Source organism: Lutra lutra, chromosome 6, assembly GCF_902655055.1.
Source record: "Lutra lutra chromosome 6, mLutLut1.2, whole genome shotgun sequence".
Taxonomy (NCBI): domain Eukaryota; kingdom Metazoa; phylum Chordata; class Mammalia; order Carnivora; family Mustelidae; genus Lutra; species Lutra lutra.
The window spans coordinates 96160954-96185246 of NC_062283.1; the positions used below are offsets into that span (position 1 = coordinate 96160954).

A 24293-nucleotide genomic window follows, 5' to 3' on the forward strand; every position below is an offset into this window, starting at 1 on the left:
CTCCAAAAAGAAAATGAGACACTAAATGATCATTAAAGTACCGACCAATCTCAAGATTCAAATGTTTCTCCCATAAGATAATACAGAAGAATACAAAATGTATACAATGATTCAATTTATTAATTTAGTCTTATGTAATACATCACTGTATTTGTTCTTTAAAAGGAACACAAAGTATAAAACTATAAAAAAAATGATCCTTAAAATTATACAAATTGTTTTTCAAAGCATGATTTAAAAACAGACCTTTAAAAAATGTGATTGAGAAGTTCCCCAAGGAATCATAAGGTAAAAAGTAAAATATGAACAATGACATGGAAGCCAATTGCTCACAGTCCAAATTGTATTAAAATAAAGAAATTGTGATGAATTACAACTTCATTTCTGCTTTTGTTAGCTGTAACTTCTGTGATGGGATTCATGAATTTCATTAGGACCTTTACCTGAATAAATCCATCACATTATTAATGCTATAAATTAATTCTAAACCATACTTGAGCATTTCACAAACCTTGAGAACAAGGTAATTTTTGGCTTTTGTAATAACTGCAAATTACTTCCACTTTGCAATTGTAGTTAAATACATATAACATAAAACTTACCATTTTAAAGTGTACAATTCAGTGACATTTAGTACATTCACAATGTTGTATAATCAACATTATCTTGTTCTAGAATATTTTCATTACTAAAACAAAACCAGTACCCATTAAGCAGTCACTTCCCACGATCCCCACCCCTCCCCACCAGCCCCTAGCAACCATAATCTGATTCCTGTGTCTCAATGGATTTAACTATTCTGGATATTTCACATAAATGGAATCACAATTTGTGGCCTTTTGTATCTAGTTTTTTTCACTTAGCATATTTTTCGAGAAATACTATATCCCTTAGCATTTAAGGAAAAACCAACTATTAATGTAAATCAGGGGAAAAACAGATATACTGGAACCTAAATGACATCCGAGGTAAGTGAATGAGTCAGTGCAATTACCTTTCAGAATGCATTCAAGTTTTTAGGATTGATTGGTACTTAAACACTGATCAAGTGAACAATATAATTTTAACATTTTACATGCAGCACAAGAATCTTAAGAATTCATTTCCACTGAATTATTAACATTCAAAGCAGTTTATTTATGTCAGAGTTTTTAATCACAAAGCTATTGGATTGTAATCTTTCTAAGTCAGAGTTTTTAAAGTTATCAATCAATATAAAAGACACTCACTTGACATAATTATTCACTGGGTAATTCTACTCTGGAACAGACGTTATACTTATGATTGTTTCCATTTCAACAGCTTGATTTCTTTGAATCAAATAGTTAAACCTGAATGCTGATACTTCAGTTTTTTAACACTACAAATTTGTGAGCTGAGAATTTAAAAGAAGCTGAATATGTTATTTAATCAAATCTAAACTTACTGACCAAAATTACTCAACATATGCTGATTAGAACAAGTTTTTAAAAACTCTGTGTAGTTCATCTAGGTTATTTTGATCACCAGGTCAGAAAATTGAAGTCATAGCATAAAAAAGAAGTAATGACAATCAACATGGAAAAGAGGATTTCAGTGAAAATAAAATTCCAGGAAGGCAGCAAAGGGTAGGATCTCCTATCTTCAACTTCAATCTTTTGAACAGTAACACATTATTGCTACTGTTTTTATCTTAGATCAATGAATAATAATGTAACAATGCTACTCTTTGACTGAAAGGGGCTGGGAAAGCTAACTCTAGTCAGTTCCTTTGCCAAAGAATGAAGCAACACATACATCAACCTATTTATCTGTTAAAGGATCTTGTCTGAGAAAAAAATAATTCTAGCAACTTATATTAGAAAAACATAAAAATTAAACCTGATGAATTTGCTTTTCCTTGGAAAGGATAATTTGACTTGGTGAGTTGGTCAGTCTTAAAGAGTTCAACATAAATGCTGTTTTATTACTTTCAAACACACAATATTACCGCCACTAAACTAGCTATGTATTGAAGAACCATTTCCTGTCACAATACTTGCATGCAAATAGATTAAAAAAATGACTTAGGGGATGCTTAAAATCTTTGGTGTTAGTGAAAAGAAACATACTTATGTTGTTAGTTTTGCTTCAGAAATGCTTTTCTTCATAGTAAACAATACTCAGACCAGTATGTCAAAAAGAAAACAAACAAAAAACAAAAAACAGGAGATTCATATCAATGACCTTTTACTATATTTCTATAGAGCACATTCATGAAGCATTTGATAACCTATTTTTGTGTAGTTATTAAATTAATGAAAAGTCATTCCCCAAACACATTTGAATGTCAAGCATTCTGAATACAAAATGTCAGTTCTGAAATATTCTAAGATACAAAAAAAAGCACCTGAAGATGTATCTCCATTAATATATCTCAAGATATATCAAAATCTACTTAGCCAATATGATTATATATGCAAATAAATATATGTAATAAACATAAATTTATAGAATTTTATCAATCACAGATACAAAAAAATACTTGTAAAAACTCAGCAAAAGACCCAGTTTTTACTAAGGATTTTCAGAACAACACCCATACTTAATTTATTTCTACCTTTTTCCCTCTTGATATTACCCAATATTTCTTTCTAAAACACATATTAGGAATCAAGTATTGTAGACAACAATATTTTCCAAAGTAATTTCCTTATATCTAACTGTCCCTTCTTTTTCATTAGTAAAGTAGAAAAGTGAACATTTCTCTGAAATACCCCCAGTCATCAGTACCTCAGTGTTGAGTGCCTCAGTTTTTTCATCATTAAAATAGGAGCTTTTATCTTTTGAACTAACTTTGATCTTTTAAATCAAAGAAAATAATTACACAAAAGGTGACACTAGGAAGAAACCATCCTTCTTCTTTTATTTAGAACAAAGTTTACTAAAGTTGGTCTATCCTTACTAACTTACCTCAAAACTTATTTGAATTCAGATTTAGATCAAAACCTAACTAAACCCATCACTGAATTACATTAAATACAGTGGATGAGTCATTGACGAGTTGATTTTCTTTAAAGGGATAACTAATATTCTCTTACTTTCTAAGTCTCATAAGCATGTTAAGTAAAACTACTTACAGCAGTATACAACCAGCCGGACACCTATCAGTGAAATTCTTTCCATCAAAAGACTTCGTCCAGTCTACTGAGAGAATGAGGGCCAATTGTTTCCTTCTACTGCAATTCTGAACATTAGCCTCTGGAGGTCCTAGGTCCCATCACATTCTAATATGGTGTGACATGCATGAAACACATTTTTTAATGTTTGTATAACTATTCCTTGGGAAAATTTTAAAATTAATAAATCCTATGTCTTTTTAGGTTGGGATGCAATGTATGAAGAAATCTATTTTGCTTCTAATTGCCAAAAACTACATTTAGATTGCTAGAGGTTAACGATATATTATCAATATAGTAATATAAGCTACCATATTTTCAAGGGATATGTACGTTTTGTTGAAAATTTCATTATCTTCAAAGTTGCTAAGATCCCAATATCCGTTGTCAGGAGATAGTTAATAATAGCAACTATATTGATAGGATATAGCACAGGTCAAAGACCAAAAAAGATTATATACTTATATACTTCTGATAAGCCAGAAACTCAACCTTTAGGTTGAGTTGGAAGGATTCTTACAAATATTTTTGTAGGATTTAACCCAGTATTTGTGTACTTCTACTCTTTTTATCCTAGAAATCTAGTATGTTCACACGACTCTACAGCCATTCAACAAGAGTAAGAATGACGGCTAATCTAAAGCCTAATGCTAATGAACTATAAGTTGCACTGAAACTCACTTTGAACAGAAGAAATACAAATGAAATACTAGTAATAACAGTAAATCTTAAATACTAGTAAATACTAGTTTTTAAAAAAATGTCCAGGCACCATGGTACCCAATGTATTTTGTCATATAGCTGTAAGACTGAGACAACATACATCATAACTGTTCATAAATTACCACTACTCTTAATTTTGTAATATACATGTGTGTATATATACAAACATAGCCACCCCAATACCACATCATTCAGGAGGACTGGCATGTCTTGGGCTCTTCTCTAAGTTCTCATACTTCACTGTGCATCAAAATCCCCTGAAGTCCTTTGTTAAAACAGATTGCTGTTTTCCACCAAAGTTTCTGGTTAAGTCTACAGAGAGACCCAAGAATCTGCATTTCTAACAAATTCCAGGGTGATGCTGGCCCTACTGGTGATGTGGTCCCTACTGGCTCAGGGACCACATTCTGAGAACCTCTACTGTAAGGGATCTGTGAGTCTCAAAAGTCAATTGCAGAGAGAGACGAAGAGGGGGAGAGAGAGAAAATTATATAAAAGGCAACACTGGAGACTGTAGTTATTAAATTAATGAAAAGAGAGGGAGAGAGAGAGAAAAGAGGGAGAGGGAGAGAGCAAACCAGCAAGAGTCCACTCTCAAGGGGCGCCTGGGTGGCTCAGTGGGTTAAAGCCTCTGCCTTCAGCTCAAGTCATGATCCCAGGGTCCTGGGATCGAGCCCCACATCGGGCTCTCTGCTCAGCAGGGAGCCTGCTTCCTGCTCTCTCTCTGCCTGCCTCTCTGCCTACTTGTGATCTCTGTCAAATAAATAAATAAAATCTTTAAAAAAAAAAAAAAAGGCTAGATTGTTCCCATTACAAGTTTTAGAAAAACAATATTGCCAGAAACTCGTCAGTCTTTCAATACCCCTAAATGGGACTAGTTTCAGGAAAACACTAAAGGGGCACAGAAAGTTAACTAATGAGTTTTCCATATTAAAAAAACAAAAAAAAAGGAATGCTCATCAGTAAAATATGGGTGAGAAATGATAATGAACAAACAGCTCCAATTACATGCAGAAAATCTACTTAGAAACACTGTGTGTGGAATCTGTCAAACAAGTATTAAGTTTTTATTTATATGAAAGTTTTTCCTTTAAAGTTACTGAGCCACATAAAGGGAAAATATTAATTTTATTAGAATTTGAACAAATGTTGCACAAAGAAAACATTTTAACAAAATTGTATGGTAGCACAACAAACAAAAAAGAAAACAGCCAAAGATGTGTAAAAGAAATATAAGGTGGAAAACTGTTAAATATCTCATGATCCAGTGTAGAAACAAGAAGTCTGAACTTAAAAACCAAAGAAGCACGACCATAGAACAAAGTTAATGTTTGTGCTATCCTAACCAGACACATTCTTCAGCAAAACTTTAAAAGGCAGTTATATTTTACAGTATTTGATCTTATTTCTGACTTTTTCAGAAATAGATTATTTATATAATTCAACGTCACAGTTCGAAGTTTAAGCACTGAGAAATAATAATCCTAGTAACTGAAATGATAGGAGAGGCAAAACAATTGATTAGTTTTTAATGCTATATTTTCAACTGTAATAAGGGCTTGATCCAACAAAAGAAGTCAAAAGCAGATCAGAGTTCCCTTCTATTATTACCCAAGGAACACCTCTGCCCAATCTGACTTCCATAGTATTGTTACCCTACTTAACAAAAAGCATTCTCAGGGACCAATGTAGGAAGAGAAGACACACTAGAAGTTTGATATTGTATAGCAAGGTAACTTGTCACCATTTCAGACTACCAAATACCAGAAGTTACTTAAAACAAATTATTTAAGTGTTCCCCATCTTTGTGATTTATTTCTAAATAACGGATATATTCATTTTTTTCAACTGACCACATCAGGTTAATAATAGTGTAAATCAATTTGAAAACTATAATAGAATACTTCAAGAATAGGACTTTGAATATTTTTCTCTTATATCTTGATCTTTACACAAAGATGCAATTCTTACTCTCTTGGTAGAGAAGTCTATGGGAAATAAACCTGGAAATGTTTTAAAGAGATTGTCAGTCAAGACAGGTTTCTCCATTTCGTGATTGTCATCTAACAAAGATACCAAATTTCACATTCTTAAACATCTTAAAACAATATAGTTGTGATTTTTATAGACATAAAAAGGCAAAAATTCTAAATACTTAGGAAAGAAAGCCCTTTGCATTCTAAATATTTGAAATTTATTCACACAATATGCCCAATCTGAACTTTAAATGAGGTATATTTTCTTCTTTCCAAATATCAACAACCTTGCAAATATATCATAACATGAACAGTTTCAAATTATAATAAATTCACAGGCTTTTTGTCAGTTTTCACTTTAACCTGTCATAAAACACACTGCTGTGAGTCTTTGGATATGGTATCTAACAAAAAAGGAAGTTGCACATGGTCACTCTCTGTATGAGAGTTGCAAATACATAAGGTGAAAACACTTTTGTGGGTATTTTTAAAACATGATAAATGCACTACCAAACATTAATCATGATTTAAAATATTATATAAATACATATTAAAGATCATGTAGGTATCCACAATCATATAAGGGGAGCACTAGAAAATAAAAATCTTATAATGATCTTAGGGCAGTCCTTAAGCAATTGAATGTCTTTATCTGAAAAACCTATGCTGAAAAAATTTGAATCTAAGTTTTGCTTTCTGAATGTGTGGGTTATAACCCACAGAAAACATGAGGGACAAATGTTTGGTCAGGATCTTGTTAGTTTAAGAAACAAAAGATTTAAAAACCAAAATATGCACACCATTAAAAATACTAATTCTGGAAATTAAGCAGCTAAAAATTAAAATCACCCTGTCCAGCAAGTTCCAAAAATTTCACACATTTCAAACATTAAGGCAACTTGTTTCCAACTAAACAGTACTTTATAAAAATATATGTCACTTCAAAACTTTATATACATAGTGGCAATAAATTTAGCTACTTGTAATCTTTAATACATTAATAAAGTGTCACATATTACAAAGAAATTATACTAGGTGTTTGCATGTATGCACAAGTGGAGTTATAGTTTTTAAAGTACAGGTTTTAAAACTGAGCGAAGTGAACGTCCCTCTTTAGTGAGTTCTCGTGTCACACACATACACGGCAATGGGATTGCTTCCTCCCGTTTCTCTACAATATTGTAACTGCATTTCTTCAAGTGGTCAGCCATGCTTAGGATGTCAGCAAATTTCCATTCATTAACAGAACAAAATGCAGTACTGAATCGCCATACCTAAAAGAAAATTCTACTTCAGATTTAAACAAGTCAATTTATAAGAATCAAAATACACTTCTTACTCTAACTGCAAACATTTCTACTGTTTGAGAAATATCCAACATAAAGTTCCAAGCAGTTAGCTACAAAACTGAAAAGGAATAAATCCATTTGGAGGCAGATCTGTTTATCAAACACTTGCAGGGTAATCATTTCTATGACACTATAACTGCAATAAATGCAGTAACCAAAAAGAAAGAAATAGGGGCACCTGGGTGGCTCAGTGGGTTAAAGCCTCTGCCTTCGGCTCAGGTCATGATCCCAGGGTCCTGGGATCGAGCCCCGCATCAGGCTCTCTGCTCAGCAGGGAGCCTGCTTCCTGCTCTCTCTCTGCCTGCCTCTCCTCCTACTGTGATCTCTGTCTGTCAAATAAATAAATAAAATCTAAAAAAAAAAAAAAAAAAAGAAATAAAAAGCAAAATTCAACATTAAAAACTACATCCAACTTGGCTTACTAAGCAATTTTTTAAAAAGATTTAATCATTTATTTGAGAAGACAAAGAGAGAGAGAGAGTACGTGAATAGAGGGAGAAGGGGAGAGACTCTCTAAAGCAGACTCCCCAGCTGAGCACAAAGATCCCGATATAGACCTCGATTCCAGAACTGAGCCAAAGTCAAACGCTTAACTAACTGAGCCACCTAGTTGCTCCTAAGCAATTCTTTAAAAATCATAACCTTGTAGGGATGCCTGGGTGGCTCAGTCAGTTAAACATCTGCCTTCGGCTCAGGTCATGATCTCCAGGGTCCTGGGATCAAGCCCTGCATTAGGCTCCCTGCTCAGCATAGACTGTTTTCTGCTTCTCCCTCTCCCTTTGCCCCTCCCCCTACTCACATGGCCCCCTCACTCCCCCCCCACCCCCCAGGGCTCACTCTCTCTCAAACAAGTAAGTAAAATCTTTTTTAAAAAATACACTAATACTATACCAAGGTACCTTATCATTCCACCATTTATAAGTACCAAAAGTACTTAGTAATATTCATGAATACATGTCCTCAATTTATTCAAAATGTTTCTGAAAATTTACATAAAACACTTTTGTAAAAATCAATCTTATTTAATTCCAAATCATTGTAAAATGCATTTCTAGGCAAAAATTCACCTGCTATCCCTATTCATGTATCTGTTGGTAAAAATATGAGCTACTTCCCCTTTTAACCACTCAGCAGCTCCAAGCCTTGAAACAATGTCATCTTATTAGTTCAGCAATGACAGCTGTGGCCCCTTCTCATCTTTACAATTCTAAATATAAAGCTATCTGAACACAGGAAATAAGCATGAATGGAGGACAGACGCAAGTAACAAGTATGAATGGGATAGATCAGGCTTAGGCATCCTAGCTAAGCTCATCAACAAGGAAATGTTAGAGCACACTAAATGCACAGTAAACAGCAGATACTCTAGAAAGTGGCTGTGAATTTGAGGAAAGCCCTCGGCACTCAGAGCTTCTCAGGAAAGGAGGGCAATGCCTTCCAAGGTGACTAGAGGTCTTCCAATTCCGTGGGAACACTTTTACTTTTCAATGGGCGATAGAAACCACCACCATTCCACACAAAGGGTACTTACTCCCTATATTCCTTAGGGTTATCCATCAATTACGCCTCCTGTGGAGTTCTTTCTCAGGAGTCCATGAAGGTCTAGAGAGTAGCTACCAACAAATTACAAATATTGCTAGCCTCCCTTACAATCCCCTATACCTATGAAACTATAGGAAGAATGAGGAGTTCTGTTAAGCCTCAGCAGAACAAATTCATGAGTGATTCCATGGTGACAGACAGCCTCCCAATTTCCACAAGAGTCTGGTGAAACAAACTCAGAAAAAAATGGAGGATTCCTATCTCCTGATGCAAGGCTTCTTAGTAATGGGCCAATTTTTCTTCCAGAAGTATTCCTCAGGTACTTACTTAGTGCCCACTATATGGCAGTGCTGTTCTAGGCAGTGGACATTTTGGTTCCCAGAGAGACTCACTTTTCAAGAACTTACAGTCTAATGAAACCGGTAATTCATCAGTGAATTACGAACAGCCTGGAGAGTACTCTAGTAGGGGTATACAGAGTAGGGGAAGAGAATGGGGCACCACACGAACCAGAGCTGTACACCTCCCTGAAAGCTTCAGGGTAGGGTTCTAGAAGGCTTTCCTGAAGATCTGTAGAGTAAGCAGGATATGTAGTGAGAAGATGAAGATCACAAGCTCCAGAGACAGGTTCCCTAGGTGTGAATCCATCAATTAGTTGGACAAGTTACTTCATCTCTTTAAACTTTGGTTTCTTCATCCATAAAATAGAGATAGTAGATTAAACAGGTAAACAGAAGTAAAACGTTTATCAGCACAACGTCCAGCATATTGCAAATGCTCAGATGTAGTTACTATATTAGAGACAGCACATTCAAAGGCCTTAAGGCAAGAAGTCAGAAAGAAAACATCAGGAAACTAAGTAAATCAACACAGATGGGATATAAAGGGACAAGAGGAAACTAAGGAGAAGGACAAGATTATAAAAATTCTTAAAGGTTCATTAGGGAGTCTTTCTCTGTCCCAGTGCAATGAACAAACATTAATTTTTAAACACTACAGTGTAAGAACTGTATTTAAGAAAATATTTAGCACTCTAGTCCTTATGTAGAGAGTATGTTGGAGAAGGATCCAGTTAGGAACAGAAATCCAGTTAGGCTCTTGTGGTAATCAAGAGAGAGCTGAACGGGAGAGAGTTAGGTAAATGGCAGTGGAAACAGTAAAGCAAACCTGAGAGGTATGAAGAAGGGAGACTCAAGAGAACATTAAGATTACCTAGATATGAAAATAAAGGGGGAAAAAAAAGAAGTCAACCCTAATTCCCAAATTCCTAGTTTAGGCAATTTGATAGATAATGCCACTTGCTGAGATTTTTTTTTTTTTTTAATCAAGCTTTTTCCCAGCTTTTGTTCTCTTTTTAAGATTTTGTTTATTTGAGAGACAGAGAGAAATGAGCAGTGGGTAGTGGCAGAGGAGGACAGAGAGAGAGAATGAGAGAAGCAGACACCCCATTGAGCAGGAAGCCTGACATATCTGATGCAGGGCTTACTCCCAGGATCCAGAGATCATGACCTGAGCCAAAGGCAGACCTTTAACTGACTGAGCCACCCAGGCACCGGACCACTTGCTGAGATAAAGAGGGATAGAGAGGCACCTGGGTGGCTCAGTCAGTTGACCATCTGATTTTGGCTCTGATTTTGGCTCAGGTCATGATCTCAAGGTGGTGAGACTGAGCTCTACAACGGGCTCCGCACCCAGCCAGGTGTCTACCTGAGATTCTCTCTCCCTCTGCCCCTCTCCACTGTGTATGCAAGCTCTCTAAAATAAAATAAATAAAATAAAATAAATCTTAAAAGAAAAAGGGGGGGATAAAGTGGGTTGGACATGCTCAGTTTGATGAAGCTGTGAGATAATCAAGAGCAGATACTTAATATTTAATCCTCTGGAGTTCAGGAGAAAGTGGCCAGGATATAGATGTGTAAGTAACCTGTATAAATGATGGCAATTTAAACTTCAAGAGTAGATGAGATTTTCTGCAGAAATAGAATCCCCAGAAAATATTTCACCCCACAGGTCAATACTAGTGGGCAAGGACACAAATAATACTATGCTTGGAGTATCCCCCATCCCAAATGAAGAAAGGCACCAAGTCCTCTGTATGTGTATACATACATATACGCAGCAAGTATGAAACTTTCTGCCACCAAAATTCCTATTTGGGAAAAAAAAAAAAATCATAAAATAAATAGGGTGTTCATTTGTTGGTGAAAGCTTCAGAAAAACACAGAAAATGTAGAATTCTGAAGAATTGGAGTAGTGAGTAAAAGTCAGAAAAAACCTAAGGGTGGTAAGAACAAAGTATCCAGAAATATGAACCTTGTGCAATCAAGGTGAAATTTACCAATTTTCTTCTACTTTATAAAATGCAAAATGTCATATTATAAATGTTCTAATATTAAAAACTCCTGAAATAAAAGACATTTATAGTGCCTTCTAGTTTCTACTAGACAGTGCCTCAAACATAAGGTGGGCAAAAGCAGGGGTGCCTGGCAGGCTCAGTCAGTAGAGCATGCAAATTTTGATCTCAGGGTTGTGAGTTTGAGCCCCATGCTGGGTGTAAAGATTATTTATAAATATGATACTACTAATAATAAGTGCAAAAGTGGATTTTCACAAAAGAAAATGGTGGACCCAAGACTTGCTCCCAGATCTGCCTAAATCTCCAAGCCTCCTAAATCTCCTCAAGCCTCCAATATGCAACACACTCTTGTACCATTCTAACCTAGACCCCCCCACACAGTATCAAATCCAAGTATCCCACTCTTTCCTCACTTCAACCTAACACATATCCACATCCATCATGTTTCCTAGTCTCCAAATACTCCACTGCTCACTTACTATAGCAGCAGTTACAACTTTTCTTTCTCCCTGAAATAACTAAGTTCTAAGAAAGTTGCTAGGAATGCAGAGAAACTGCCAATTGTAAGCAGGAGAAAACCTTCTCCTTGCTTCCTCTGTTGTCCTATGATGAAAACATCTCAGATGGAGTTCAAACTGGAAGATGGTTAACATGGACTCAAAAGGAACTGTTACAGAAGGACTGAGTACAGAAAAACAGTATGAAAAAAATAGAAGTGGCTGTGGCCATGTTAGATTAGAACCTAGTATTAGGATGTCTGCAATAAATACATGATTATGACAAACTACTCTAACCCAGTTTTTCATTAATCATTATTTTAAAAAACGTCTGTCAGATTAAAGTGTAAGTTTTAAGGGCGGTCAATTTTGCAACAAGGTCTTAATTTTACTGATTCTACAACATTAAGTGTCTACCTTATATCAAATATGGGGGTGATATGGTTAAGATTAAACTAACCTTTTCTTTTATTTGCCATGATGAATTTCCTTCTGGATACTTCCTTTTTCCCCACTGCAGTATGACCATTCCACGAGACTGAAGCAGGCTGCCACACACATCCCTCATTAACCTGGATACACATGAGAGCTGGCATAAACTGAAGCCATCTAGAAAGCCTGCAATATGTTGTAGGACCTCAAAAGGAAGACTACTTAGATGGTCACTATGCAATCCCAACACACAGTTTCTAGCAGGCTCTACTAATACTGTAGATACACATGGCTGAACTCCAAATGACCTCAGGTGGCGGTCATGTATAATCTTTGCTCCTTGTGTTGATGGACAAAATCTACGCTGAGAATAGGTACAACCATAATATGCTAAAGGACACCTCTGTTCCATCCAGCCATTGAGTCCAGCATGAATGTCACCATGCACGTTCTTAAAATGTGAAGAAAATTCTTTTCTTCTAAATAACTGTCCACAAACAAATGTAAACATTGAACGCTGCTTGGGTTGGTACCTAGCAACACATTCCAATACTAAATCCAGGCCAAGTGTCTGAAAAGGACTTGGATTTGAAAGCTGTGGGTTGGCATGATCACAAGCTGATGCTGAAGCTATTTCCCCAACCATTGTATTTGTAGCTAATATTGCAGATGGAAGCGAAAAAGTCTGAGTCCCAAAGTCAACGTGATAAACATCAACCATGCGACTATCAGATATACCCCTCCCACCTGGAGAATCTCCTAGACAAAACAGCAATGCTGCTGTGATTAGGTCTATTCCTTGGAGGCCCATTGGATCTTCTGCAACTTCCAAATCTGATGTATCTACTGCTTTATCTTCTTTTGGTTTAGACCAACATGAGTTAGAAAGAAATTTGAATGAAGGAGGATGACTGAAAGATAAGACATCCACATTCCTCAAGTCCCCTAAGTCTACTTTTCTCCAACACAATGCTCCTTCATCCTCATCATCTGGCATGAGGATATGCTGAACTGTGCCATTAGGCAAAGCACCAGATGGTATTACTTCCCTAAGTTGTGCTGCTACGGAAAGTGAACTGGAAGGTTGTGAAGTGCCATCTGATGCCATACATTCTCCATTTGTTAAGTTACTTTGTTTTGAATCACCATGTAATTTCTGATTTTGGTCTATGGCCTGTGTACATATATTTTCCAAAGAAAAGCCATTACAAAGAGCAGATGTGGCATAAGAACTGTTATTTGAGTCACACAATAAATCACTTGAACCATTTTGTTCAGACTGGACATTCAGACTTGTGTCATTATGGTCAATTCCACCTACTGCTCCTATCTCATCCTCATAAAAATGGTCCTGGTCTTTTAAGTGTCTATTCTGCAAGCTTCCTCTGGGATCTTGCTCTTCACTCATATCATCTGGGGAAGCACAAAGACTTGTACTCAACATGCCAATGTCTCTTGTGGCAGTATTCAGGATATCTAAAGCAGCAGCCAAACTTCTGGTTGTTTCTACAGTAGCTTGATAAAGTGCACCATAAGATTCTTCATCAACAGACACCAAACCATTAGTATGTGGTATTTCTGGGACACTTGATTTAACTGAGATTTGTTCTCTAGATTCTGATACTTTATCAGTCGCTTTTGACATCATGGTGGCTACTTTGAGAGATTCTAAGAGCATCCTTTGGTCTTGAAGGGCCAAGGCCATATCTAATTGTGCCACTTCATCAACATCTCTGCTTAGATTTTCATACGATTTCCGATCTGCATAACTAACTGGCCATCGGTTCCACTCCATAGTACAGCACACCACACTTGCAGGACACATTTCTAGATGTTCAGCAACTTTATTTCGAGACATCGTAAATGGACATCCGAAGTCACTATTTAAGCAAGGCACTCGTTCAAATGGACATAAAAGTCGATGTTCATCAGCTTTACAAGAATGGAAAACTGCTCCACACACCAACGGACAACCAATCAAGTCACAGGAAATCCCAGGCTCTGGTCTGATCATACACCGTCTACTGACACAATTCACACAGTGCGAGTGCTGCAGCTCCTCCTCCATAGTGGCCAGTCCAGCTGTAGTTGTTGAGATGGGAAAAAGATAAGAAGTTAGGCAAAAAGTGGTTGATTTTTAAAACTGCTGAATAACAAAAATCAAGTCATAAAGAAATATATGTAAAATAAGCATACTTAACAAATTTATTTTACATATAATCAATTCATCATGAGACAACTTAAGCACTCATTTCAAATAACAATGCAAAAGTTCATTTTTTACATATAATAATATGCCTAAGAGGCTAAATGTCTCAAAATATAATGCTTAAATTCTAGTATACTATGTAGTATATAAATTGATGCTAAATACAAATTAATGCATATTTGACTTTTAGATTTCAAAGAATGCTTTAGCTGTTACTTTTTTAGTTTCAACTAAACGGACTTTGAAGCACCCATATAGTACACTGACATCATCATATTCCTGAGAGAATGATCTGAATTTCATGAATATACTTAACTAAAACTATTATAAGTTTTCTTTTTATACTCTCTAAATATAGGAATCCATTTAAGATTTCATCTCTTGATCATTCCTTCTACATACGCCTTAATACCTTCTACGACAAATCACCATAGTAAGCCTTAATTAAAACATACATGGAATTTACCCAGAAAATCTAAGTTCCAGCTCCAGTTCATGGGTTCATAGCTATGGGCAAATCACTTACTTCTGAGGGCTACACCTTCTGTTTACTCATTCAACAACTATTTATTGTTTAACTACTATGTACCAGGCACTGTGTTTGGTGTGGCAATATAAAGATTAGTCGGACATGGTATCTCCTCTGAAGGAGCTACAGCAGGTCAGAGATACAACAGTAAAAATCATGTCTCATTATTATGTGATCAATCTGGCAGAAGTAAAATGGTAACAAAGAGAAGATAATCATCACTATGGCGAGGGGCTACAGAAGAATTCACAGTAGTCTTCAAAGATGGGAAATCTTAAGCATAGGAGGGAAGAATTGGAAAGGAAGTATTCAGTGCTGAAGTAACAATAAGTGGTAAAACATGTTCAGGGAACCTCAAGTTTCCTAGTGTTGCTGAATCACAAGGTGAAATGCTAGGTAGCTCTGAGAGATGGGGCTGGATGATAGAAATAAATCAAATCATGAGGACTGTGCTATATACTACTCTTAGGAGTTCAGACTTTAAGTAACAGGAATTCACCCAAGATTTGAGCAGAGAAATAGTATCTATAAAATAACAGGAGGGATTTACAGATACCTAATGGTCCTTCCTTTTATCAAGAAAAATTTTATACAAAAATAGAGAAAGCATCAGCACAATATACTGATTTAATTATAATTATTAATCCTATCGATGTATCTTTGTCTAAAATCTTCAACTTCTTTATTGGCTTGTCCCTATGAGCAGTAAAAACTTAAACTATTTCATCTTTAAAAACCTAAATAATAAAACAATATCTCCCTTTTACTACTACTCTTTTTTCCTAAAATTTCCAAATCTTCAACCTTCCAGAAAAAAAAAAATTTCCAAATTTTGAAATTTCCAAATCTTCAACCTTCCAGAAAAAAAAAAAAAAGAAAGAAATTAAAAAACAAACAAAAAAACAACAAATAGGCTTCATGCCTCCCATATACTCTTCAGCCCTCTAATCTGGCTTTCATGTGACCAGCAGTCATTAAAACTGCTCTGAGATCCTTGGTGCTAAAATCAAAGGGCATTTTTTTCCCCAGACTTCATCTTCTTTGGCCATTTACCTCATTATGTTGACTAGGCCCTCCTTTTTGAACTACTTGTTTTCCTTAGGATGTTACATTTCCCTGGTTTTCTCCCTACCTTTTTTTTTACCTTTTTTAATGTTCTAAAAAAATAAAAATAAAAGCATTCACAGTGATGAACCTACAATATTCATTTTTATTTTTGGCTATTCCTTAATCTTTTCTAATCCTTAATATTTCCTAAAATATTCCTCTTCTCCAGGGATCATGTCATTTCTTGCTCATTCTATTCATTCCCCCTGGGTGCTCTCAATTTCTCAAAAGCTTCAATTACCACCCATATGCTGAAAACTTACCTCTTGCCCAGATCCCTCTCCCAGACTTCAGATCTCTACTGATAAGTCAATTACTTATACGTCTCTACCCCTATATGGGACAAGCAATTCATCTTAACACTTCCCAAATTAAATTACACTGTAATGGGTAATAATTTTCTGGGTAAGAAGTAGATTCTTAGCCTATTTTCTTCACTTCAGTGCATAAAAGATTACTAGCTCCCTGACATATTTTTCCATACATGCTATCTGGGTTTCAGGTGGCTAAAGTAAGCTAATTACTCCCGAAATTGCTATTTTTGTCCAATCCAGGGATGATTTTCCTCAAACAATAACAAAAAAGCCTACCTCATACTGATAGATCTCTACTGATTAAGTAGAAAAGTTCCGAGTTGATATTATGGCACTTACTGATGCTAGGGGGCATGGAGGAGGCAGGGGGAACATGGCATGCATTTAACAAAAAAACTGTATTTTTTATTGTATTTAAAAAATTACAAATTATGAAGTAAATACTTCTGAATGTTTACCCCATAAATTTTATAGGTTAAGACAGAACCTGTAAGTTAAACACAGACATGCTAAGAGTCATAATAGAAGAACGACAGACTAACAATGAGAAACATTTGTAAATTAAGCAGATGTTCAAAGAGCAATGTCAGTAAGAATTAAGACAAATTTTACTGAGTGCTTAGATTGTGAAAACAGTGGAAGCTTTCTTATTTTGCAACAAATAGAGGGAGTTCATCTCACATGATGAGGGTTATAAACTTGACTGTTACTAAGAGAGAACCTAAAAATACAAGCAGTTCCAAACAAGTAACCACTACTCTCATAACTTGCAGGAACACTTTATGTTATGTGCACATCACATGACCATACCAGGCAGAATACATTCAAAAACATTACTTAGCTCAAAACTGTTTAAAACAGCAACTGCTACAAACAACGAAGTTAAATGCAAAACAGTAACAACTTTGAAAGGAAGACACAGAGGCCTCTCAAGCTTCAAAATAGTTCCACACTACTCCTCTTGGAATAAGAAAAATGTTTAAAAAAAATAAAAATAAAAGCATTCACAGCAATGAGCTACGATATTTTTTACTGAAGTAGACTTAGGAAGGAAAAAAGCACACTAATTATGTACCAATCTTCTTACATACACCATTTCATTTAGTGTCCCTTAATTCTCTTTTACAACCCTTAGGAAACTGAGGTTCAGACAGGCTTAAGGGACTCCCCTAAGGTCATCTCCCTAGTTAAGTGGCAGAGCTGGGACTTCAATCTATATCTGATCAATGGACAACAGAAGATATGTTTACTCATAAAAGTTAAAGAAAACAGGCAGCACTTCAGTAACCGGTGATCCAATTTTAAGATGTTATTTGAGGAATGGAGGTTACACAACTTTGCTTGTAGTTTATTCCAACACTTAATCACCCCTGTGGTCAAGAAAGTCTTTTTGGTCCTTTGTAATTACAATAGCACATAACTTTTCTTTGAATGTCAGTATTTAAAACTATTTTTAAAATAACTTGCATTTATAATAGTATAAACTTACAGAACAAGAATATAAATTTAGCAATTCTCAAAACAGCAATATAAAGCAGGAATCAAGTTTAATTCCATTTTACAAGTAAATATATTAAGAAGTAAGTTAAGAAAAAGCACTAGATAATAACCAGAGTATTCTGGGGATAGAACCCTCAGCTTCAGAATTTAAAACTTCCAGATCCATCTTTTTTCTAATCAAGATCATTACCAGATTAAATATACCTCCATTAGGTATTTTGCAATTGCACATAAATCCTGTGAAACGGGTTTAAAAACATCATCCCTGATTTATCAGTTGAACAGTGACACAGCAGGCCCATTAGAAAACATGTTATTAAAATTGAGGCTTCAAGTTCAAGATAAATTTAATTATAGAACTCCTCAATATTAAGTCTTCTTAAACCCTCTTGAAGAAGAATCTTAACATTCCAAATAACATCTTTATAATTCATATTTAAGTTGAATGACTGGGGAAAGTCTCATTAGACTAGAAAATATGTGTAAGTGATTAAATGTTTTACAATAGTTTCAATTTTCTCCAATAGAAATTCTTGGCCAACTCATAACTCTGTGACAAGAAATCTGTAAAAATAGTTTTAAGACATGGCATTTTCCCATACAGTGAAAGGAGGCCTTGTCATTTGAAGTTATTTCTATACACAAAAATAATGCCTTCAAAAAACCACTTCTTTATTTTTCCAGATTCATTAAAATAATTAAGGAGATAAATGAAGCACTGCAACCTAGCATGATTTTAAAAATGCTAGGTCAAGTCACCCAAAGCACTCAACACAGCTTGCTGCTCTCTGTGCCTCTGTTAGCAAGACACACGCAGACACGCGAGCACCCCCTCCCCACAGCTGCTGCCTAGAATCCTTAAGCCTCAGTTTCAATGTTACTTTCCACATACCAAAGGCAAGGTGTGGATCCCATATTATGCTGTGTGCTCATTACTCATTGGATTTTTCCTTGTAATACTAGTCACAACTCTAAGTAAATCACTATCCTTTAGTATCTAATCCCACAGGAAAACTATAAGCTCCATGAAGGAGGCAGGGCCATCTCTCGTCTCATCCATCCATTCCGGTGTTTCCTGTATTTCAGACTGTGCCTAACTGGAGCATCACTTATTTTAGAAATATGAATAAATGAAAGAGATATACTACCAGAAACAGCTAAGTGGATTCCAAAACAAAACGAGGTTTTTTGATTTCATAGAAAACTACACACTTCATGAAAAAATACAACCTTACAGACCTAGTATTACACAATCAGACTGAGTCAAAATTACTTTATTGTACCAGCTATAAAAAGTCAATAATAGTGTTCAAACATTTGCTGAGTACCTAAATCTATATGTTCCAAGCATTGTATATAGAGTTAAGATAAATCATCCATGAAAAAAGCAAGTCAAAGGGAAAAGAAGTCAGAGACAGGTAATTTCAACCTTCCATTATTTTAAAATCTTAAAAAATAGTCATAAAAGGCACAGAAGTAAACATTTACCAGTATATTGCTCCACTATTTTAACTCCCTAATCAACTCTGCGCTCTAGTTACTGGTTACTTGATTATAGAAGGCATCAGCTTCAAAAAGAAAAGCAGAGGTGAAGGTGTCCACACATGTGCACGTGCCTGATTAGGTACTGGGCTAAGAAAAGAAGCTCAAAAAAGGAAGTGGTTATCTGCCGACTGCTTGATACTGCAGTTCATATAGTACTAGATGAAACGCAATTGCACTTAAACAATAAAATGTTGCTTCAATGTGAAGATGAAATGGACCTATAGACAGACTTGTTCAATTAGTTAACAGAAGTAAGTCCATGACTGAAATTTTACATTTAGCAATCAGTTATAAGCTCCTCTAAGCAAGTCTCATCCTTTCTGTATAGTCGGAGGTACTAGTCAGAGTAATACAACTAACTGTACAACTAATATTAAATACAGACACCTCCTGGCTGATTTGCTGATCAAGCGCAATCAGTTCTAAAGACCATAATAAACCTCAGCTGGACATCTTAACTGGTTTAAAAGGCGCGGGTGGTGCGTGCGGTGCATCATGGTGACTAGGCAAGATCTAAAATCCACTATCATTAAACTCCACTCAAAGCACATGCCCTCCTGATGAGTCTAAAATGGCTAAATGGGTTACACTGTATACATTCTTTTTATTAAATTATAGTTCTGACTTTTTATAGAATGATGACCTAATTAAATGGAAAATTTTGTCAAATTTTTCACCCTTCACACTATGATATAATCCAAACATATATCTTCTAAGTCTAAATATGGTCATGAGTAACTTATTCCAAAGTGAAAGTTCTAACTACTTGCAATGTTCTCCACTAAATAAATGAAATTATTACAGACTTACAAAAGAAATTAAAATAATATAAATATTTAATACTCAGACCAGAACTTGTTTGCACTGATTCTCAGCTAAAAATAATCCACCCAAATGGTAGTACTCAACTTATTAAAATGGGCAGCATGGCATTGGGGAATGGGCTTCCAAGGAATCTCAGCTTTGTGACCTTGAGGCAATTACTCTACTGTGAAAACAACCTAGAACTCTACAAAGGTTGGGTTATATTTTATATGGTGTCTACTGGAATACAATGTATTCCTCAGAAAAGGGATGTACTTCACTTTATACATCAGCCACATTAACATACCCAAAGCTTTATGTAAAATTATTTTTTCTATCAGGTCATTTAGACTTATAAAGCTTATAAGAAGCAACTGTATGAGGAAATAACCTATATTAAAAGTATCCACTCAATAAATAGACAGACAGACATACCCTTTCTGTTAAGGATTTTCAGAGACTGGGTTTTAATTGAGGTATGCTTTTCTGATTTAACTAACTACCTACACTGTAAAAAGCATTAGCCTAATGCCAATCTCACGTATTTCATCAAACTGAATTTGAAATTAAATATTTTATATAGCCTTTTGATTGAGGACTTTGTCAAAGAATTCTACAATGTCCTTTTGATGAAACAATCATAGGAACTTAGTTAAAAGATGTGTCCAAAATCATACAAAAATAGCATAGGGCTTATCCCATTAAAAGTCACATTTCAGTAATATAGTATATCAAATAGTAAACACAGATTAAGCAACACCTATGTGGTGACCTCAAAGTACCTAAGTATATACATTATCTCAAAATATTACCGCCCTTTAATAAATAGTTTATTAGGACACTTTGTATTTTTCAGAAGTCTCCAATGCTAGAGATGGCAAAATATTGGGTTGAAATTAAATACCCAGCACACTTGGAATGTATAAAAGTTTGCCTACATCGGAAACTTCAGTTCTCTGATAACCCTCAAAAAACTCCACCCACCTACATTTCCAGAATCATAAAAAAAGCTTATGTCACTGCATTAAAGTACTAGATAAGAACAAAATGACAACTTAAAAGTTACCAAAACACCACGTTATCCCTAATTAAGCTTCTGGAGTAAGAAACAGTGACTAAGCATATAGAACAGTGATTCAGCCAAAACTGCATATTGAAAAACTGAACCCTCAGAAAAATCCTAAACGTACATTTTATGCTATTCTTTTCCCCTTCCTGAGCCGAAAACTGGAGTACTTTCTAAAACCTTAATAAATATGAGCAAATGCAAAATCTGTTTCCATAGCTTGTGTCTCTAAAGGATACAACACAGTATTGAAATGCAGCGAAAGAAAGAAAGAATTTTAAAGTTCAAAACGTTTGGGAAGTTTTACATTTAAAATGTTTAAACAGTTTTAAGTTCATCTACACTGATATCAGAATGCCCATAAATAGCTTCATCCTGGATCAGAGTCAACAGAGTAATTACGGAATAAAAGGTCAATTCCTTCCCAAATATCTTTTATCTAGGACTTGCGACACGGCTCAGAAAGAAAAACAAGAGAGGGGAATGGAGTACAAGAACCATGGTAAACAACACACTGCTCTGCCAGTCTCTCTCTAGTCTCACGAAGACACACGTTAAAAACACACTCAAAGGAGATTACTTTGAATTCAACGTGCACTCCATGGCCCCCTGCCAAGCAGTGTTCCACGGGACAGGACACAAATAACTTGGAAATGGCCATACCCCTCAGATCTAGAAAATCAGGAAGTTTCTCTTTAATAAGGACTGAGGCGAAGACGAAGATCCGCTCACTACCATGAATGGAAAAGTTACTAACTTCACTCATCCCGGGAAGACAGCGGATGATGCCTCCCAATTTGACTTTAACCCATCTGTCCCCAAACACCCCCAAGTTCTTAAAAGGCAAAAGGAAACAGAACCCGCGTTTTCAAGGTTCTCAGGGCTTTCCAAGTTTACCTCCCGCTTCAGCCACCAAACCTCCCCACCCCCCACCCCCCCGCATACAGACAGACACGCAGGCCAGGTGACACGGGGGTCCGTCCCCGGCAGTGGGTCGCCATTTGCCAGGCGCCTCCACCGCGAGCCAGGCAGGACGGCCGGCGCGGACGCCCACGCGGCGGACGCCCTCTCCGCGCGCCAGGACCGCCGGCCCGGGACCCGCACGCCGCCGCGGACGCTGCTTATTTACTCCGCCCAGGCCCGGCCCGCGGGACCCACGGCCGCCGCCGCCGCCCCAGCTGCAGGCCTCGCACCGCCTGGCCGCCGCCTCTGTCCTCGGCGCAGCCCGCGCCGCGCTGGCCTCCCCCTCTGGCCTCCCGACACTCACCGCCCCGCGCGGCCGAACCGCGGCCCAGGCCCTGGCTGCCAAGGACGCCGTGCTCGGCTGGTCCGCGCGGTCCCGGCTGCTCGACAACCCACACCCCCTTGCGGTCCGCCTCCTACTGGCCTCTCACCGCGCCGGGCCGCCGCCTTTTCTCCTCCTGTCCAGCTCTTCGGCCTCCTCCCCCGGCGGCCGCCCTCCTCGCGCGCCCCGCCCCTCCCCGCCCAGCTCGGCCCCTCCCAGCTCGGCCCGGCTCCGCCCACCGGGCCCAGCCCTGTCTCGGCGGCGGCTGCCAGTCCCAGCGGACACGCGCACGTCGGGCCCGGCGGGGACGCGCACGCTGAGTTCGGTGGGGACGCGCACACCTCCCGCGGACGCTGGAAGAGAAGCAGGAGGGTGGGGTCTGGGGAGTCCTGGGCTTCGCGTGTCCAGCCAGGGGATATCACTGGGACCCACGTGTCCTTCCTGACAGTGCTACCAAATCTTGTTGGACTTCAGCATCTTGTATCCCTGGAAGGAATCCTAGACCCGTAGTTTTGGAATTGAGGAAACGGGCCCTTGCAGACTGGCGTGACTATCTCCCTAAATTGCAGGATAAGCAGCCAAATCCCTTAATTCTCCTGCGGTGCTCTTCCCATTAGGTCATACTTAGGAGGAAGGGGGGCAGCTCTCTTTGAAGATGTTTGAAGATTGCTGCTGCAGGCCTTTCTGCCTGCTAACTCAATGCACCAGAGCTCTGTAGCTTAGTATCCTTTGTAGGGTTCTGCCTACCTGGGACTGAGCTCCGACCAGTATTCAAGCGTCGCGAAGCTTTATTGGAGCCCAGGCGGGATAGAGAGATTCAGAATCTTGGGTGAGGGGTATCTCTCATCCGCTCACCCATGCACCAGTGTCCATCCCGTGGGCTCCTCTCCAGTACCAGTGCAAGAGAACTATGACAAAGAAAATGGCTCTAATCCTGGCCTTGGGCGTGGGGGTAGAGACAGGAAAACAATGTTTTGTAATCTTTTCTGTGGACTCCTAGACCTTTAGATTTTTTTTTTTTAAAGATTTTATTTATTTGACAGAGAGAGATCACAAGTAGATGGAGAGGCAGGCAGAGAGAGAGGAGGAAGCAGGCTCCCTGCTGAGCAGAGAGCCCGATGCAGGACTCGATCCCAGGACCCTGAGATCATGACCTGAGCCAAAGGCAGCGGCTTAACCCACTGGGCCACCCAGGCGCCCCTAGACCTTTAGATTTTAAAGACCAGTATATATAAAGCAAAACAAAATAAAAAAACCAAAAAACTGAAGAAAGAACTTAGATTACTAACTAGCTTTTTATTGTGCTAAGTAGTAAAAATTGCACCTCTTGTATTAATGCTTCTTTTCCTAAATTAAAGGAGATTTTAATACCATTAGCCAGGACATAATCACAGAATAAAGGTCAGTTCTTTAAATGAATAAATTTAGCTTTTTGAAAAATTCAATCTATTTTTCTTATTTTGTCAAATTTGGCCCTGGATGGACTCTGGTCCTCGGTCCAGAGTTTGAGAGACAGAAGTAGGCAGAAAGGCTAGTGAAACAGGTGGGTGCTGCTACAGCCTTGCCTTCCCCTGCTTCCTATCCTGGATTGAGTCACATATCTGCCCTTGACCTCAGTTGTCCTCCTACAAGATGAAGTGGCTAGAATAAATGATCCCTAGAGCCCTCTCTAGCTTTAAAACCTCAGGATTCCATGATAGTACTTATTGAAATCTGGGGTTTTCCCCTTTACTAAATCACCTGGTTCATACTAGGTCACCCCCTCAGGCTGAGTCATTCAGGCTGTAAACTTGAGTCTTCTTTGCCCCTTCCATCTTAGTAATTTTCCTGTCCAGGCAATCCAAAACCAAAAAAACAAAACGAAAAATCCTTTCTTCCTGTCTTTCCCATTCATTCCCAGTTACCATCATAGGCACATTTGG

The 24293-nt window shown here is 37.5% G+C and overlaps 1 protein-coding gene across 1 annotated transcript; it reads right to left on the reverse strand.

Annotated features, from left to right (window-relative positions):
* Positions 1-4897: 4897 nt before the first annotated feature.
* FBXO30 (F-box protein 30) lies at positions 4898-22517 on the reverse strand. Its single transcript, XM_047733819.1, has 3 exons — positions 22354-22517; positions 12041-14096; positions 4898-7110 (listed from the first exon to the last, which is right to left on the reverse strand). The coding sequence occupies exons 2-3, from the start codon at positions 14078-14080 to the stop codon at positions 6907-6909; spliced, it is 2244 nt and encodes a 747-aa protein (XP_047589775.1). The 5' UTR covers positions 14081-14096; positions 22354-22517; the 3' UTR covers positions 4898-6906.
* Between the last annotated feature and the right edge of the window lie 1776 nt (positions 22518-24293).

What these genes read in the sequence shown, in the direction of transcription:
- FBXO30 (XM_047733819.1), bottom strand. Translation starts at nt 14,080, where the DNA reads ATGGAGGAGGAGCTGCAGCACTCGCACTGTGTGAATTGTGTCAGTAGA. An exon ending in CATGGCAAATAAAAGAAAAG is followed by an intron (nt 7,111 to 12,040) that starts GTTAGTTTAATC and finishes ATTTTCTTTTAG; the next exon opens with GTATGGCGATTCAGTACTGC.